The sequence below is a fragment of the Palaemon carinicauda genome, chromosome 14, assembly GCF_036898095.1.
Source record: "Palaemon carinicauda isolate YSFRI2023 chromosome 14, ASM3689809v2, whole genome shotgun sequence".
NCBI lineage: Eukaryota > Metazoa > Arthropoda > Malacostraca > Decapoda > Palaemonidae > Palaemon > Palaemon carinicauda.
In genome coordinates, this window is record NC_090738.1 from 118,366,541 (window position 1) to 118,385,010 (window position 18,470).

At 45.4% G+C, this 18,470-nt stretch overlaps 1 protein-coding gene across 2 annotated transcripts in view; it reads left to right on the forward strand.

Annotated features, from left to right (window-relative positions):
- The first annotated feature begins 238 nt into the window (after window positions 1–238).
- Window positions 239–18,470, forward strand: part of rictor (rapamycin-insensitive companion of Tor) — a 165,204-nt gene continuing 146,972 nt past the window's right edge. For both annotated transcript variants that reach the window (XM_068387213.1, XM_068387214.1), the window contains exons 1-3: window positions 239–312; window positions 9,655–9,967; window positions 17,105–17,236. In XM_068387213.1, coding sequence (XP_068243314.1) covers window positions 270–312; window positions 9,655–9,967; window positions 17,105–17,236 — 488 coding nt within the window. In that variant the 5' untranslated portion in view covers window positions 239–269. The remainder of the gene's footprint in view (window positions 313–9,654; window positions 9,968–17,104; window positions 17,237–18,470) is intronic.

The window sequence follows — 18,470 nt, forward strand, 5'->3', positions numbered from 1 at the left end:
TGATGATAGTGTTTTCCGTCGTACAGGAATTCGTTTTCTTACAAAGAATTTAGGGCTTATTCATCTCATAACTGAAGTATTTTCTTTATTGTTTCCTGACAATACCTATGCTTGGAATGATATGCGTGAAATATTACCACGAGCCTTGTCAATTTGGACTACAATCTCTATAAATGAATACGAAAGTCAAACTCTCTTTTCTCGAATCTCAACACTTCTACGCAAAAAGAAGAAGACAATATGTGTCAGTTCGTAATGGCGACGTAAACATGTACCAAGGAGGCAGAGGATACCGTATTAGATCTATGAGAAGTAAGATACTTCGTACTTATTTTATTAAGTCAGTGATGACAAAATATGGTTTGTGTTCCACAAGAAACTGTGAATGAATCATAACTCGTACCGTTATACCCAAAACTCATAACTCAAAAGCGCAGCGCAACTGTTTTCGTTATGGTTGGCTAGGCAATATCATTAACCTATTTGCGTACTCTGTGACAATGGAAAAGTATTGTTGCCGACTAATTCTTGTGTTACTTAGTTCGCAATTCATCACTAGAGATAAAGATAGTCTTGTTATGACAAGAATTTTGCTTTATATCCCAGTATTGATGGCAAGCATAGTTGTGTGACCAGAATCAGTGTTGTGGAGAGAACAACGAGGAACCTGGAACCTGCAAAGATTTTAACACTCCTTTTGTTTACTATTTGAATTAAAGTATTTTGCTCTATTACAATTTATTTTCTGTTTTATTACGTGGGGATATATTTTTACTTTGTTTATTCTTAAATGCAAGTCAAAGTCCCTGATATTCATTAATCATTCGTTTTTTACGATGGTATAAACTCGTCTGCGTACTTTGACAGCAGAATTCAACCTGACAGGGTCCTTATATGAGACTTTAATTTCAAGCCAAATAGATAAACCGTATGTTGTTCCAAATGGTTATCTTGTGTTTTATTTAATCTCTGACTATGAATACTTTAGCGAACAACCTTATTGTGAGCTTTTCTACTTCACATATAAAATCAAATATGGGGAATGCCAGTGGGAAACTCATGTTATTGGGTTAGGAAACACCAATAAAAGAGTTATATGTGGCTATAGGAAGGGTCAGAAATGCTTAAAAAACACTAGATAACCAGTTGGAAGAATATCGGTAAATATATGATGCTTTAATTTCTAGCCAAATACATGAACCATATATTTTTCCTACTCGCTATCTTGTGTTTTATGTATTTTTGACCATGATTATTTGGGCAAACCACCCATTCATGAGTTTTTGGACCCCCTTATATAAAGACAATTATGGGGGACCGCAGTGGGAAACCCTGGTTTTTAAGGTGGGGATATGTCATGAACGAGTGATTTGCAGCAATAATAATGTTCAGAAATACAAAATAAGCCCAAGGTAACCAGTTGGAAAAATATGTGGTTCATGTGAATGGCTGAACATAGGCCAAAATGTGATTATTTAACTTTTGAGATTTGTAAAAGGGTACAGAACCTAACAAACCCACCTAACCTAACCTAGTCATTCCCAGGTCACAACCCCTAGCTGGGGGCAAGCCCCCCGGACTCCCCTCCCCAAGTCACAACCCCTAGCCTGGGGTGGGGGAGCCCCCTGGACCCTCCGGACCCCCCTTCCCAGGTCACAATCGCTAGCTGGACCCCCTTCCCAGTTCACTAACTTAAAGTAAATTGCAAATAAATCCTCAGATTATGATAAAGTAAATCACAAATAAATCCTCACCTTATGATTGACATCGTCGCTTTTTTTTTTTTTTTTTTTTTTTGGGCAATCATTACAAAAGCTTTGCAGTAGAAAATGTGCTGGCCTTCCCTGAAAATTAAGTTAGTATCAGACCTTTTGAGTCATTATTTCGCTGTTATTTTTCAATTTCACATGAGTAACAATAGCTTTGCACTGAACGTAGAGCATTTCCATCATAATCGGTTGCCAACATAAACGAAATTACACTAAATTTTGAAATAGATTTATGTGCTTCCCTGAAGTTCACTCTTGGAGACGTCTTTACTAGATGGTGGTTAACTTTAAACTGAAGGCGAAGGTGGGAAAAAAATGGCTGTTGTAGAACAACATCTGGGAACCTATGAAGAAGTACTTGTAAGCTGTTAATTGGTTTAAAAAAACCACATGACAAATACGTCATTGTAAATGCACAGAAAGCTCCCCAAACCATGGGGAAAAATGCATACACAATAAGTCCCCTTCAGTCTCTCAGATGTAAACAGTGGACTTAGAGTGAAAAACATACTTTACATTTGTTCCGTAACTGGAATACAAACCACGCTATTTAATAGGGGTATTACTTACGGCATAGCTGAAATGACGAGCCATTGATTTTTAATGAGGGTTTACTACCCACACTGCTAGTTAGCGTGGGTAGGGGAGGGTAGCTTGTCCCCCCCCCCTCTCACACACCTGTTCTTGAGCTCACTTTGCTCTCGGCTCGGATGGTGGTCGGACGTGTCCTCTCTCATCCTCGCCGTCATATTGGCAGCCATTTAATTGCTTTTTGTTCTTTCTTTTTCTAGTTACTGTGTATGTGAAGTTGGCCTCTGCGATCATGCGCACCTGCCCTGGTTTTCCCGACCGCCCCTGTGGAACGTTCATGTCGGCGGTCGAGACTGATCCTCACGCCCTTTGTCCTTCTTGTAGGGGCCAACGGGGTGATAGTGTCAATAAGTGTAGTGAGTGGTCTGCCTCCCAGTGGGAGAGGTTTTCGCGACGACGAAAGAAGTCCAAACGGGATATTTCTCCTTCGAAGGTTGCTTCAAAGGGAGAAAAACCCAAGGCCTCTTCTTCCGTTGCCCAAACCTCCTCCGAAGCTCCCACTTGGTCGGTCTCTTTCGAGAGACCGTCGAGTGGTAGCGTAGATTGAATTATTTCTAACCAACCTCCGGTCTCGAGAGACGACGTTGCTTCCCCTAGCGAAGCAGCTCCACCTCACCCCCCAGGGTAGGCCATGTCTTTAATCTCCCTTTTTCAGTTTTGGTCCTCCTTGGGGCTTCTGGGTTCGCCCTCCAAGAAGCTTTTGCTTGATTACATCTGATTGGGTGCTGGTGTCAAGCAATCGTCGTCACCGTCAGAGGTTGATTCTCTGTCTCTTGTCGACGTTGTGGTGTCAGAGGTTTCCAATGCGGTTTCACCCATCTCCTCTTCCACTCCAAACTCTGCGGTAGCTGACAGCTTAGTTTCCCCCGTTCCTGGTCATCCTATGAGGGGAAAACTAAGTCCATCGTCAGTCTCTCCTGCTGGTGCTTTTGGGAGGACTGCTGAAGGTCAGGTTGCTGATCCAACAGCCCCCAGAAGGCGCATCCGTCTTCCTCTTCGCCATAGCGGCCTTCCTTCCCCTGCGGTGAGGAGGCGCCTCTTTGGTTCAACGTCTTCTATGTAGTCCCCCGCAGAGAAGCCTCTAGACTGATCATCCATCACTGCACCTGCATTGTTCCTGTACCTCTCTGCAGATTGTTCACGATCTCCTTCGGTGGAAGGTCGTCCTTTTAAAGGACACGTCGACCTTCCACCCGACAGACCTGCCGTCGCCGTTCCTGCATGGGCCTAACAAGGTTCCACCTGAACGTGCTATTGCGCGCCAACAGTCTACGCGCTCTGCGCCCACGAAACCTGACAAGCGCTCATCAGTAGCTTGTCAGGCCCCATCACTACAGCGCACTGATCATCCTTCTCACCCTAACATAGGGCATCATCAAGTGCGTATGCGCCAACAAGAGCATAGCTCCATCACGCGCCCTCACGCGCACATGCGCCAACGATCTCCTGCGTTCCAGGGCCCGCCTGCGTACACTGCGCCCACGCGCCCTGCGCTTAAGCGCCAACAATCTCCTACGCTCCAGCGCCCACCTGCGCGCCATCGTTCTCCTGCGTGCCAGCGCTCTCCCGTATGCCAACATTCTCCTGCATGTGCGCATACGCGCCCTGCATTATACTCTCCTGCGCGCCAACTTTCTCCTGTTAGCAGGCCTACAGATGAGTCAGCCATGCTGCCTTCACCTGCGCGCCTTCCCTTACCAACACGCCAGCGCTCACCTGCCCGCATCCACAAGGATATAAATGCGACCCACATGCCTGCTCGCCAACCCTCTCCTAGGGATGCGCGCCAACATCCTCCCGCGTGCCCAGCATGAATTTACTGCTCGCTAGGGGAAATTCTCCTGTGCGCGTGCGCCCCAAGCCTTTAGCAGATTCGTGTGGACACTCGCCTGCCCGCACATTGTGATTCTCCTGCGTGCCCGCGCGTGCCATCAGTCTCCCACGCGCGAGCCCCAAAATTCCCCCTCGTGCGAGCGCCATTATTCTCCCTTGCGCGAGCGTCAATATTCTCCCGCGCGTGAGCCTATGCATCACAAGGATCGACGTCCGGCAAGGTCGCCATCGCCTCATTCCCCTCCCCGCAAGCGCATACCACTGCGCATTGTGGGAAAATGGAAACTTCCAGAGGGGTTCAGAGTCCCAAAGTTACCACAGGTGAACCCACCTATTCCAGTGACTCCTCCCAGGGATCCTTCAGTCCCTTTCCCTTCAAGGGGTATATCTGACAGTGCATCTGTTAGCCAACAGCCCTGGTTCGGTGCCCTGATCAGAGCCGTAACGCAGGCTCTCAAGCTTGTCCTCTGAATTGGGACATGGAACCATGGCTTCCTCTACCCCACTGAAGAGGAAAAAAGGAGTTCTAGACGCGGTCACTTCCCTGAGGATGAAGCTGACTCAACGCAGACCTTCGAGGCAAATTCTTCCTATTCCCCGGACTGCCTCTCCTTCCCTTTCAGACGAAGATTTCCCGTCTCCAAGGGAATCACGCTAAGAGATTCTTTCCCCCATCTCACCAATGGAGGAAACCTCTCTTCCGCACGCGCGCCGACAGTCTTCCATGCACGGGCGCGCCAACAGTTTTCCGTGCGTGCGTGCCAACGGTCTTCCGCACATGGGCACCGACAGTCGTGCGCGCCAATGCTCTTTTGTGTGCGTGCGCCAACAGTCTTCTGCGCTCGCCGACGGTCTTCCACGCACGCGCGCCGACAGTCTTCCGTGCGTGCGCGCCAACGGTCTTTCGCGTGCGGGCGCCGACAGTCGTGCGCGCCAAAGCTCTTGCACTCGCCCGCGCCAATGCTCTTGCGTGCGTGCGCCAACAGTTCTGCGCGGGCGCAAATGGTCTTCCGCACACGCGCCCCAGCAGTCTCCACGTAGTACTCTCACATGCGCGTGAATGCATCCGTCATTGCGCAACCAGTCACGCGCTTCGGCGCATTCTAGGGAGACTGCACAAAACTACACAGTGCCTTACTGCGCGCCAGCGCTCTTCTGCGCCAGATCGCCAATTGCTAGCTCAACACTGATCTTTGACCTCTAGTCCCTCCAATGACTTAACGATCTCCGATTGCTAGCTTTCCTATCACCGATTGCTAGTCAATAACCAGTCATCAGCTTGCTGATCACTAGATCACCGATGGGCAGCTCATCTTTCTTCGATCATTGAACTCAGCTTGCTGATCTCTGACCAGCCCATCTTCAGCTTGCTGATCTCTGACCAACCATGAGGGACCATAGTCAGCTTGCTGATATCTAGCTCACCATCGGCTCACAGACCGCTGATTCATCGATCATCGGCAATTTGCCAGCAGTTCGTGACGCGGACTTACTAGTCAACATCTGGCCGTAGTTCCCTAGATCAGAAGGTATACAACATACTTCTCGCTACTGGCCGTTCACCGTCACACTAAAGTGATCGGCAAACGTTCGACAACCCTCATCAAAGGCTTGTTGACAGGGAATTACTTGCGAGCACTCTCCAACTGCACAGTAACCACGATACCCAACCGCTAACCATTGATTCTATTCTAAGGAATAGCATCAATCCCATCAGGGTGCATGGTAAGGCTAAGCGTTGCCTTCCTTCTGTTAGTTAAACAAATTTTCTCTCAGGGAAGAATTCTTACTCTGGGTTTCGCGTCTGATCCTTTATGACATGGGTCAAGACTCCATTGTCAACAATCTTCCATGCAATCCTATCAGGGCGCATGGTAAGGCTAAGCGTTGCCTTCCTGCTGGTAGGTAAAGGAATTCTCTCTCGGAAGAATTCTTACACTGGGTATCGCGTCTGTTCCTTTACGACACGAGTCAAGACTCCAGCGTCAACAATCTTCCATGCAAAAGGATCCGCAAGGAGTTATCCCTTTGGGTCGATGTCCACACCATGTTGGAGTTCGAACAAGGGCTAAGACTTCAGGTCTTCATTTGCACACTGGAGCTAAAGGACACTTACTTCCAGGCCCAAACCATCCATCTAGGAAGGTTAGAAGATTCACTCTAGACAAACAAGAAACACCAGTTCAGGGCAATGTGCTTCGGTCTTTCCACTACACCCATCCTGGTCTCACAGGAGCGGCTTCTGTCTCCTCCGTTTCGGGACGACTGACTGACCTTAGCAGACTCAGTGGCAACCTTGCATTAGCACTGGAACTTCTGAAGTCTTTTTACCAAGATCCAGTGATCAGGGTAAACCTGCGGAAGTCTTCCCTACTTCCGTCCCAGAAGACTGGTGTATCTGGGAATCATTCTAGATACCAATATCCACAAAACCTTTTCAAAAACAAGAACAACTCCCATCCCAGAGTGACTTGAGTCGGACTTGAATCAGGCCCTCGATCCCCCAAACATTCTGACCCCCATGGGACCAGAAGTTCGGACGAACCTCAGGGGATGGGTGTCAGTCAAGAATCTATTGAGTGGTATAACCTTCTCATCCTTCCCCACCCCTCGGACTTGATGTTGTGCTTAGAACACATCAAAAGAAGAGAGGAGGGACCATAGTGCTGCATCACACGACCTCAGCCCTCTGGACAGAGTCCGAAAGTACCTTCACTTAAATCTCTTAAGAGATGAAGGCCAACTTTCCGATCCTTCAGCAGCCTCATCGGTTCCTAACAGACCACTCAGTGATGTTATGGACGACAACACCACATAGAGGCTCACATCGGCAAGCAAGAAAACTTGCTCGTAGCCTCTTCCCATCTAACAGTATAAACACTAAGATGGGCCAAAGTCCGTTCGGTACCACTATCAGCTTGCTTCATTCCAGACTAGAAGAACGTGTTTGCCGACAATCTGTGCACAGCCAGCATCTCAGATAAGGTATACCGAATGGTCTTTGGATCGCCTTGTAGCCGACAAAGTCCCAACTTTACGGGGTCCTCCAACTAGGGATCTGTTCGAAACGCTCCTGAACCTCAGGCTGCCGTTGCTCCCCAGCCCTAGACCCCAAGGCTCTCTGGCAACAACGGTGGGTACAACATTTACGTTTACATCTTGTCCCTGTTTTGTCTGGAGAAGGGCACTCAAGAAGGCTAGAACATCAGTCAGCCTCTCAAGGACTCTCCTAGCTCCTCTATGGCATTACGCAGAATGGTTTCCAAACCTTTTGCAGCTCCTGATAGAGTCTCCAAGAGTACCCTCTCCACATCACAGACAATCCACTTCGACACCTACCACAAGCTATACTTTTGCTATAATTGTATGCCTGGAGAGTACCCAGTACCTCTTTTGCGAAAAGGTTGTCTAGATATCTGAGGAATTCCTCAGCATCAGTCTACCAGGCAGTATGACGTCTTGTGTGGTTGGTGTCATGTGAAAGTGTCTCTCTCCACTCGATACCTCTATTCCAGCAATAGCGGAATCCTCGAGTATATACAAGAGGAAAAGACCCCCTATTCTGTTTCGACAGGTAAAGATGATCACTCAACCTTGATCCTTCACCTTCAAACTGAAAGGAAGGGACATCCTCTCATCAATAGACCTTTCCTAACTCATACGGGCTTACAACTTGCCTTTCTCCATTCGGAATTGAGACCTTCCTCTCGGAACATGGTTCAAATTCTCCGATCTCTAAAGAGACCTCCTTATGTTCCACTTCACCAGGCAACAAATATTCTCCTGATTTAAGAAGACAATGTTCCTACACACTTGGACAGCAACCATACGAGTCAAGGAACTTCATGGTCTCTCTTTCGACATCGCCCATTAATGAGAAGGGTGAAAGACAATGTTCAATTTCGTCCCTGAGTATGTTACCAGACACAATCTCCAGAGGTGACGGATCCTACACAAGTCTCAACTCGGTAACGGACGATCCAGATCATCCGTTACTGTACCCAGGGTAAGGTATGAGACTTTATCCAAAGAAAATGGCAACAGCCCACCCTTGTCCCTTCTCTTGTCATTATTACTGGGAGAGGCTAGAGGAGGATCACCAAAACATCATCTCGACATGACAACTCACAGTGTCAGGTCCTTCTTAGCAGATTACGCTGTGACGCAGGTTTTACAAGAAAGGATGTGAATGCTCCAGGTGACTTTCACAACCTTTCTCCAGCAAGACGTGACCCACAGGAACTCGATACGATCTCTATCGGTCCGGTGGTGGCTGCACAACAGCTGGTTGTATACCTCAAGCTCCCTATTAGACAAGTAGCAGAAGGTTGAGGGCACTGTTACCCGGTTTTAATCTGCGTGAATGAAAAGATTTGACTGGCTCTTATTCTTTTCTTCATCCTACCCTCTCGTGGGGAAAGCAGCATCCTGGTTTCTCTGCATAAGCTGACCTCAAACCACTGCAGGTAAACCATGCTCCCTTGTATACCTAGTATTAAGCTAATACTGTTGTGTCCCCATACCCTGACGAGGTGGTATTGGGAAAGTCTTGGTTAGATCAGGTTTTTCCTACATAGACTCGGAATATCTTTACCTAGACAGTCACCCTTCTGCATGTCTCAACACACAGCTTGCGTAGGCCGCATTTTAGCGAGAGCAGGGACTCAATATTTTTGAGTACTAATATACTCAGATAAGGAGCCCCTGGGCAAAGCCAAAAGCCAGATTGGCAGGGATGTCCACCCTTCCTAATGGGTGAGTCACCCCTAATAAATAGCGTGGTTTGTATTCCAGTTACGGAACAAATGACAAATTCGTAGATAATTTGTATTTTTCCTAACTATACAAACCTTAGCTATTTATACAAACTTGCCCGCCAACCCTATCCTCCTTGAAGTCCTACCTCCAAGCAAAGTGACTAAATCACAGGTGTGTGAACAGGAGTGGTAGCAAGCTACCCACCCCCGCTAACTAGCAGTGTGGGTAGTTAACCCTTGCTAAATTTTAATGGCTCGTCATTTCAGCTCCGTTGAAAGTATAACCCCTAATAAATAGCTAAGGTTTGTATAGTTAGGAAAAATACAAATTATCTACGAATTTGTCATCTTCACCAAAACTAATGCAGTAGCCTTATAAATAGCTACAGGTTTTTATCATTAGGAAAAATACAAATTACTTCCAAATTTGTTATCTTGGCTTTATTTATGCTCCGAAAATATATCTGTAGTATAGCAGTATACTCTAGTCAAGTTTATATTAAAAAGAATATGCAAAATTTATGTACCCGACATCTTAAGCTAAGGTACTAGACCTTGCAGGAGCATCCTCTGCCATGCTAGGACCACCTTCTAATTGATATTATACAAGAACCAATAAGTGTTGCTTCATCTGGAACTAAACTTATGATGTTGAAATTTTTATTCATATGCTTGAGCAATGATTTTTCTTTTTCTCATTCCAGGGCGCCATGAAAGTGAAGAGGAGAGCATTGTTTTAGACACTGAGCAGGGAGTGTCAGGGATTTTAAAAGAAGTTCTTCCTGTCTTATGCCGCCAAGATGGTGTCCCTAAGAGCCGTCGTCTTGCATACCTCAATGCAGCTGTTAAAGCTGTAGGGAAGGTAAATGCTAAGAATAATGCAAAAACCTCACCACAACAAGACGAGCTTAACAAAGTATTTGAAGATGCATTGCCCTCAAAAGCAAATGGTGCCTCGCCACCACCAACGCTTGAATTTGGTGAAGAAAAAATTACTCGGGAGCAGTACTTCTGTTTGTAAGTAACAATTCTATTTTTGAATGCTCTATGTCCATGTGTAGTTCAGTACAGATCCTAGTAGCTTGGTCACAAATATTTGACTTAATTTTTCATGCTGTGTTTATGAACTACTGTACTGTTTACTGTATAGTATACTATGATTTTATTGTTTTAATAGCTTAAATGTATGCTTTCTAACCTTGGTGACCTGATCTGAAAATAGAAAACCCAATGTATTATTGGAATAAAGGTTTTTTCAATATTAAACTTAGCCGGTGATCATATAAGCTGCAACTCTGTTGCTCGACAGAAAAACCTACGGTCAAAATACGCCAGCGATCGCTATGCAGGTGGGGGTGTACATCAACAGCGCCATCTGTCGAGCAGGTACTTAGTACTCCAAGTAAACAAAGAACCAATTTTCTCTCTGTCGGGCTACCGGCAAGACCTACTAATACGCTGTTACTAACTGGATTTGTTTTCACAACTATTTGGTGAAGTACACTATTCTAGTTTTGAGCTTTCGCTATGCAGGTGTTTTATCTTCATCTCAAAACTTGAACTCGTTTTGGATAGATTTAATTATGGTGACAAAGAGAGTATAGACTCTCTTTCACTTTTAAATGGCCGACCCTTCCCTTAGACGGAAGTGTGTTTAGGTTTTTAGTAATTTTGCTTAACACGTTATAGATCTATATATTTTATATCTCTCCGCCTTTATTAGGCCTCTTCGATTAACTTTCCATTTATTATAAACATGTAAAATAATTTTTTATGTTTTGTTTATATGCGACCTTTCCTGATAGTAGGCGGTCCTAACTTGGAACCGAAGTTAATCAACGTTGAGCCCGTTATATCGTATTTAGCCTTTAAAGAATTTAAAACTTTTTTAAATTTATGTTTTATGAAAGAATTTCTTTGATAGTCTTCGTACTGTTTTCAAAGATGAACTAACGTTTATTTTAGACTACGCAGTTGCTGACGTTCAGGACGTTCAACATGCGCTCTATCGTTACGATAGAGAGAGAGTGTATCACGGTTTCACTTTGCAGTAAGAGTATATCGATTCTGACGTTTCGTTCATTCTTTCTTAGCTTAAATGTTTTAAATTCTAAATTAAAGGAACTTTTTATTTGGAAAACCTTTCAGTTTTTTCCTTTAGTCAAATAACATGTTTTTTTTGACGATATATAATTGGGCTCTTCTCTTAAATGCGAAATCAAGAGAGAAAGAGAGAGAGAGATAGAGACGGAGGGAGAGAGAGGAGAGAAAACGTTCCGTTCAAGCGGGTAACGTTGTTCTCATGTTACTCTCCTCCCTAGTCGCTGTACGGGGAAGAAGGTAAAACGTTTCTAGGGTTTTATTCTTGTCCCCAGGCTATGTGCGGTGAGAGATTGGAAACGTAGTTTATTTGAACTAGTGTTTAGTCTCTTTCCCAGCCACTGAATTTTTTATCTTTATATATGTTTTCTGTTTTTTGCTAGTATTAATGAGCTGCATTATACGACTGATTTCGCAATTACTACCTTTTAATGAAGGGTAGAATTGCGTGTTTCAGGTAGAAATCAGTAAAAGTTTCGATTTCAGTGAAATAAGTGCAAAACAGAAAATCGAAGTGATAAAGTGATATGCGCAAAGTGTTACAGTGTTGCGTCCGAGGGTTCGTCTGATCGTGCCTGTCGTTCACCTAGTCCGGGACCTCTTGCAAGCTCCCAAGCCCAGGGGAGAAGTAATGTCGAACGACTTATGGGTTCGTCAGGCCTTGATCAACGAACAGACGTTTCCCTCCGTGGTTTCGGGCGTATCTACCCAAGATCGCCCCACCCACACAAAGACGAGAGAGCCCATTTATTTCTCGTCTGCGGAAGAGGTTTCTCGTAAGAAACCATGGACCAAGGTCTCGCAGCTTATTAAGCGCAAGTCGGTCCCTTCCGCGCAAGTCCAACGGCCCAGTTGTAGCCACTGGGTCAGTTCGGACTCGCTGCAGTCTTCCGACGACTGCTCACCTCCTAAGAGAGGCGAAGCGGTACCGCATCAGGCAGTCACACCGTCTGTTGCCGCACCTGCTCCTGTAGACCCTAAGTGGTCTTTGCTGCAGACCATGCAGTCTCAGTTAACGTCATTGATGCTGGACTTTCGTGCGGAGAAGGTTGACACTGCACCAACCTCTAGCCTACAACCAACACGGTTGTGCGTCCTGTGGACGCTGAGGCAACCTTCTGCCGCACTCCAGCTGAGAGAGTCCCGCCACCCATGCGTTCCAGTGTACCCTGCCAGCCGCATGTTGACGTTCAGTAACGCACGGAACCTTCCGTTGACGTTCGCGAGGTACAACAACCGTCTAAGTTGTTTTGTTTTGACGCGGTGCGTCAACCTCCGCATTCTAGAGTTGTTTTGACTGCTCAGTATAGACAGTCAAAGCAGTCTCGAGTGAACACTGTATGTCCTCACGCACCTGTTGTGGTTGACAGTTCAGTTGTTGACAGTTCACAGACTGTCAAGCAGTTACATGACGTTGCCTTCTGGTCTGCTACTAATGCACCAGTGAGAGACTCACTGAGATAACCTAGCTTTTATCGGACAAGGTTCCTGTAGATGAGAAAGTGCTGTTCTCCCTCCTACTGATATTCCCTTGAGGACTCTGTCATTTGGAGAGGAGCCTTAAGCTGCTTAGCCTCCTATGGACTTTAATTAAATCATGATGATTTTTTAAGGATCTTCGTCCGGATCTTGTAACTGCTGCTCCTCGTTCGCCTAAACGTCAGAACTTACACTAGGCCTAGCTACTTCGAAGCCGTTGTTTTTAAGCTAGTGCTCTCTCGCTCTCCTAGAGAGCGTTACGTTGGCTAGGCGACTGGTTTTTGCACCAGGAGGAGTTTTAGGGATACAGCCTTTGTTTTCCCTTCTTTTAAACTGGCTTATAGAGCGAGAGTCTGATAGGACACGAGAGAAGTTCTCGGCTTGGGAGTTCATGCCTCTGCCCAGATAGACTTCTCAATTCTGGTAGACTCGCCCTGGCGCCTAGCCAGGAGACGCTCCAAGTTGTTAACAGGTCATCTTCTCACCTTTTGTCGAGCCTTTGAAGTTTTGCTGTACTATTATGTCACACATAACAAGGCTTTCCGGGATGGTAAATGGTTCCGCCTCAGTCGCTAACCCCGTCTGTTGCCACACCTGCTCCCGTAGATCCTAAATGGGCTTTGCTGCAAGACATGCAGTCCAAGCTTGCGTCCTTGATAGAGGACTTAAATGCGGAGAAGAACCTTCTGGCCAACAACCTTCCAACCGGTTGGTTGTGTGCCCTGTTGACGCTGAGGTAACCTACTCGCGTCTGCCAGTTGAGGTGGTTCCTCCTTCTGGCCAACAACCTTCCAACCGGTCGGTTGTGCGCCCTGTTGATAGACAGTTTCGGGTTGACGCTGTACTTCCTCGCGCACCCATGGTTGTTGACAGTTCACAGACTGTGCAGCAGTGCCATGATATTGCGTCCGGCTCCGTCACGCATCCACCAGTGCGACCGGATTCAGCGAGTCAGACGTTGCCCACTCCGTTGCTGTTTCCTCATCAGTTTCGGATGAGGAACCCTCTGATGAGGACGTTGCTGAACAAGACGATCAGCCCCCAGCCCTGCTATCCATCCAGAAGATGCTGAAGAAGGAACGCTGCCCAGTCAGGCTGTGGATGAGTCTGGTAGGGACACTGTCATCCGTGGATCAATTTGTGTCACTAGGAAGACTACTCCTCCGTCCTCTTCTATACCATCTAGCTTTTCACTGGAAAAAGGACAAGACGCTAGAAGCGGTCTCGATCCCGGTTTCCGGAAAGATAAAGTCTTGTCTGACTTGGTGAAAGGACTATATCAACCTTAGAGAGGGTCTTCCCCTGACTGTTCAGACTCCCAACCACGTTCTCTTCACGGACGCATCGGACGTAGGCTGGGGTGCGACATTAGACGGTAGGGAATGCTCGGGATTATGGAACTTGAGTCAAAGGACAATGCATTTCAACTGCAAGGAGCTACTGGCAGTACGTCTGACCTGGAAAAGCTTCAGGTCTCTCCTTCAAGGCAAAGTGGTGGAGGTGAACTCGGACAACACCACGGCTTTGGCGTACATCTCCAAGCAAGGAGGGACCTACTCTCTGACATTGTACGAGATCGCAAGGGACCTCCTCACCTGGTCAAAAGGTCTAGACATATCACTAGTAACGAGGTTCATCCAAGGCAACTTGAATGTCATGGCAGATTGTCTCAGTCGGAAGGGACAAATAATTCCAACAGAATGGACCCTCCACAAGGATGTATGCAAGAGACTTTGGGCCACCTGGGACCAGCCAACCATAGATCTCTTCGCAACCTCGATGACCAAGAGGCTCCCAATATTTTGCTCACCAATCCCAGACCCAGCAGCAGTTCATATTGATGCCTTTCTACTAGATTGGTCACATCTAGATCTATATGCATTCCCTCCGTTCAAGATTGTCAACAAGGTACTGCAGAAGTTCGCCTCTCACGAAGGGACAAGGTTGACGCTAGTTGCTTCCCTCTGGCCCGCGAGAGAATGGTTCACCGAGGTACTTCGATGGCTAGTAGACGTTCCCAGAACACTTCCCCTAAGGGTGGACCTTCTACGTCAGCCACGTGTAAAGAAGGTACACCAAGGCCTCCACGCTCTTCGTCTGACTGCCTTCAGACTATCGAAAGACTCTCGAGAGCTAGAGGCTTTTCGAAGGAGGCAGCCAGAGCGATTGCTAGAGCAAGGAGAACATCCACCCTTAGAGTCTACCAATCGAAGTGGGAAATCTTCCGAAACTGGTGCAAGTCAGTATCCGTATCCTTGACCAGTACCTCAGTAACTCAAATAGCTGACTTTCTCTTATATCTGAGGAAAGAACGATCTCTTTCAGCTCCCACTATCAAGGGTTACAGAAGCATGTTGGCATCAGTCTTCCGTCACAGAGGCTTAGATCTTTCCAACAATAAAGATCTACAGGACCTCCTTAAGTCTTTTGAGACCACGAAGGAGCGTCGTTTGGTTACACCTGGTTGGAATTTAGACGTGTAACTAAGATTCCTTATGTCAGACAGGTTCGAACCGCTACAATCAGCCTCCCTGAAAGATCTCACATTAAAGACTCTTTTCCTGGTATGCTTAGCCACAGCTAAAAGAGTCAGTGAGATTCATGCCTTCAACAAGAACATCGGATTCTCATCCGAAACGGCTACATGTTCTACAACTTGGTTTTCTAGCCAAACACGAGCTGCCTTCTCGGCCTTGACCAATATCGTTCGATATTCCAAACTTATCGTATGGTTGGAAATGAACTAGAAAGAGTCTTATGTCCTGTAAGAGCTCTTAAGTTCTATTTAAAAACCTTTACGAGGCCCGTCTGAAGCTTTATGGTGTTCAGTTAAGAATCCATCTTTGCCTATGTCAAAGAATGCTTTATCCTATTTTATCAGACTGTTAATACGAGAAGCTCATTCCCATCTGAATGAGGAAGACCAAGCTTTGCTGAAGGTAAGGACACACGAAGTTAGAGCTGTCGCAACTTCCGTGGCCTTTAAACAAAATAGATCTCTGCAAAGTATAATCGACGCAACCTATTGGAAAAGCAAATCAGTGTTCGCGTCTTTTTATCTTAAGAATGTCCAGTCTCTTTACGAGAACTGCTACACTCTGGGACCATTCGTAGCAACGAGTGCAGTAGTGGGTGAGGGCTCAACCACTACAATTCCCTAATTCCATAACCTTTTTAATCTTTCTCTTGAAATGTTTTATTATTGTTTCTGGGTTGTCCGGAAGGCTAAGAAGCCTTTCGCATCCTGGTTGATTTGGCGGGTGGTCAAAGTCATTTCTTGAGAAGCGCCTAGATTAGAGGTTTTGATGAGGTCCTGTTGTATGGGTTGCAACCCTTGATACTTCAGATCCTAGGGGTCGCTCAGCATCCTAAGAGGATCGCGAGGCTCCGTAAGGAAGACGTACTTAAAAAGGCAGAGTAAATTGTTCAAGTCGACTTCCTTACCAGGTACTTATTTATTTTATGTTTGGTATTTTGAATAACTGCTAAAATGAAATACAAAATACTTAGCTCATAATAATGTAAACATGTAATGCTGGTCTCTACCCACCCCCCTGGGTGTGAATCAGCTTATATGATCACCGGCTAAGTTTAATATTGAAAAATGTTATTTTTATTAATAAAATAAATTTTTGAATATACTTACCCGGTTATCATATATTAAAGGACCCTCCCTTCCTCCCCAATAGAGACCCAGTGGACCGAGGAGAAAATTGGTTCTTTGTTTACTTGGAGTACTAAGTACCTGCTCGACAGATGGCGCTGTTGATGTACACCCCCACCTGCATAGCGATCGCTGGCGTATTTTGACCGTAGGTTTTTCTGTCGAGCAACAGAGTTGCAGCTTATATGATCACCGGGTAAGTATATTCAAAAATTTATTTTATTAATAAAAATAACATATTATCTCTCTCTCTCTCTCTCTCTCTCTCTCTCTCTCTCTCTCTCTCTCTCTCTCTCTCTCTCTCTCTCTCTCTCTCTCTCTCTCTCTCTCTCATGCAATTTTTTTTTCCGATACAAAGTACCATGTTTCTAACCTACTCGTCTGGCCAGATGAATTTGTGTTAACTTTCATAGAAACTCCAAGTCATAAATGCATTTTGCGTCTTTGGACCGCAACTATAGTAAAAAAGCACAACAACCTGTATATACAGTACAGAAGGTCCTCAGCTTACAAACATTCAGGTTCATAAACACAAATCCAACTGGTTCAGATAATGTATCAAAAGTTTGTATACTGTAATGAAATGAACAATATCTCATTTAATACATTAAGAAACATGACATTTGCAAAAACCTGATATTTATTTCATATGAAATGGGACTATTTGTTGACTTTTGTAGCTAGAAAATTTAACAATTTGATTTAAAACAATTTGACATAAACAGCTTCTTGGAATCTACAAGTATTTAGTTGTATGTTGAGGATCTTCTGTAGTATGTTCTTTCACAATTGAGATTGCCCAGTAGTTTAGCATTTGATTTGCTAATTTTATTGAAAATGAATGCAAAAGCAATGTACTGTATTTTGACTACTGTATTAAAATTATGAACAATTTGATATCTTCTCTTTAGATTACGTTGTTGTCTAGTCCACGAAGCCAAGGAGGTACGGGCAGGGGGCCTCCGACTTATACGATATCTCGTCCAAATGCCTGAAGATGTACAAGCTCTCAAAACAGTTAATTGTGTGCCTCTTATTACCAGGTTAGTTTACTGTAATAATTTGCAAAACAAAATTTCTTGAGAGTTTTTTAATTTTTCAAACTGGAGTGCAGTAGTTTCTTTGTTTACTGCAGTGAAGTGAATTTCTGAACTGTACCTTGTCCAGGTTTAAAAGTGATGATATTATTTATCCAGCCCATAAAAGGTTCTTATTATATCTCTTGTTTTTCAATATTTAACTTAGCCGGTGATTATAATAGCTGCAACTCTGTTGCTCGACAGAAAACTCTACGGTAAAATTCGCCAGCGATCGCTACACAGGTTGCGGGTGTGCCCAACAGCGCCATCTGTCGTCCAGATACCCAGTACTCAATGTAAACAAAGAACTCAATTTTCTCTGTCGTGCTACCGACAAGACGTACTGATTCGCTGTTGCTAAACTGGATTTGTTTTCACAACTAATTGGTGAAGTACACTATTCTAGTTTTGAGCTTTCGCTGTGCAGGCTTTCTCTTCGCAATTCCTTGAACTCTTTTTGATTACGGATTCTTTGTTGATGACTTTTTGATAGTTTTTGAATTCCCCTTTGACCAATTCAAAATGGCTGACCCTTCACAAGTCCCAAAATTTAGGAAGTGCAATGCTAGGGACTGTTCAAGGCGTCTTCCGAAGGCCTCTATCGACCCTCACACTGTTTGTTCCAATTGTCGGGATAAAACCTGTCAATTGGAAGATCGATGTGAGGAGTGCGTTGGGCTTTCGGAATTCGATTTTATCGAATTCCAAAAGTATACACGTAGGCTAGAGAGAGATAGAGTTAGGAGAAGTTCCTCTCGTTCTATTGACATTTCCTCTCCTCATGCCCCACAACCTATTCCTTCCCCTGTAGTGGTTGCTCCTAATCCCCCTTCTGGCACTCAGGAACCTTCGATGGCTGATATGATGCGTGCCATCCAAGCTCTGGGTGAGAGAGTTGAGTCCCTGGCTAGTGACCGTAATCAGCTCATGGCGGATGTGAAGGAGCTGAAGTGTAAAAGTGCAGTGGGAAGTGGTAAAGTGAGTGATAGTGTTGTGGATAGTGTTGCGCTTGAGGGTTCGTCTGTTCGTGCCTGTCGTCCTCCTAGTCCGGGACCTCTTGCAAGCTCCCAAGTCCAGGGGAGAAGCAATGTCGTACGACAAATGGGTTCGAGAGGCTTTAATCAGCGAACAGACGTTCCCTCCGTGGTATCGGGCGTATCTACCCAAGATCGCCCCTGCCTAACAAAGACGAGAGAGC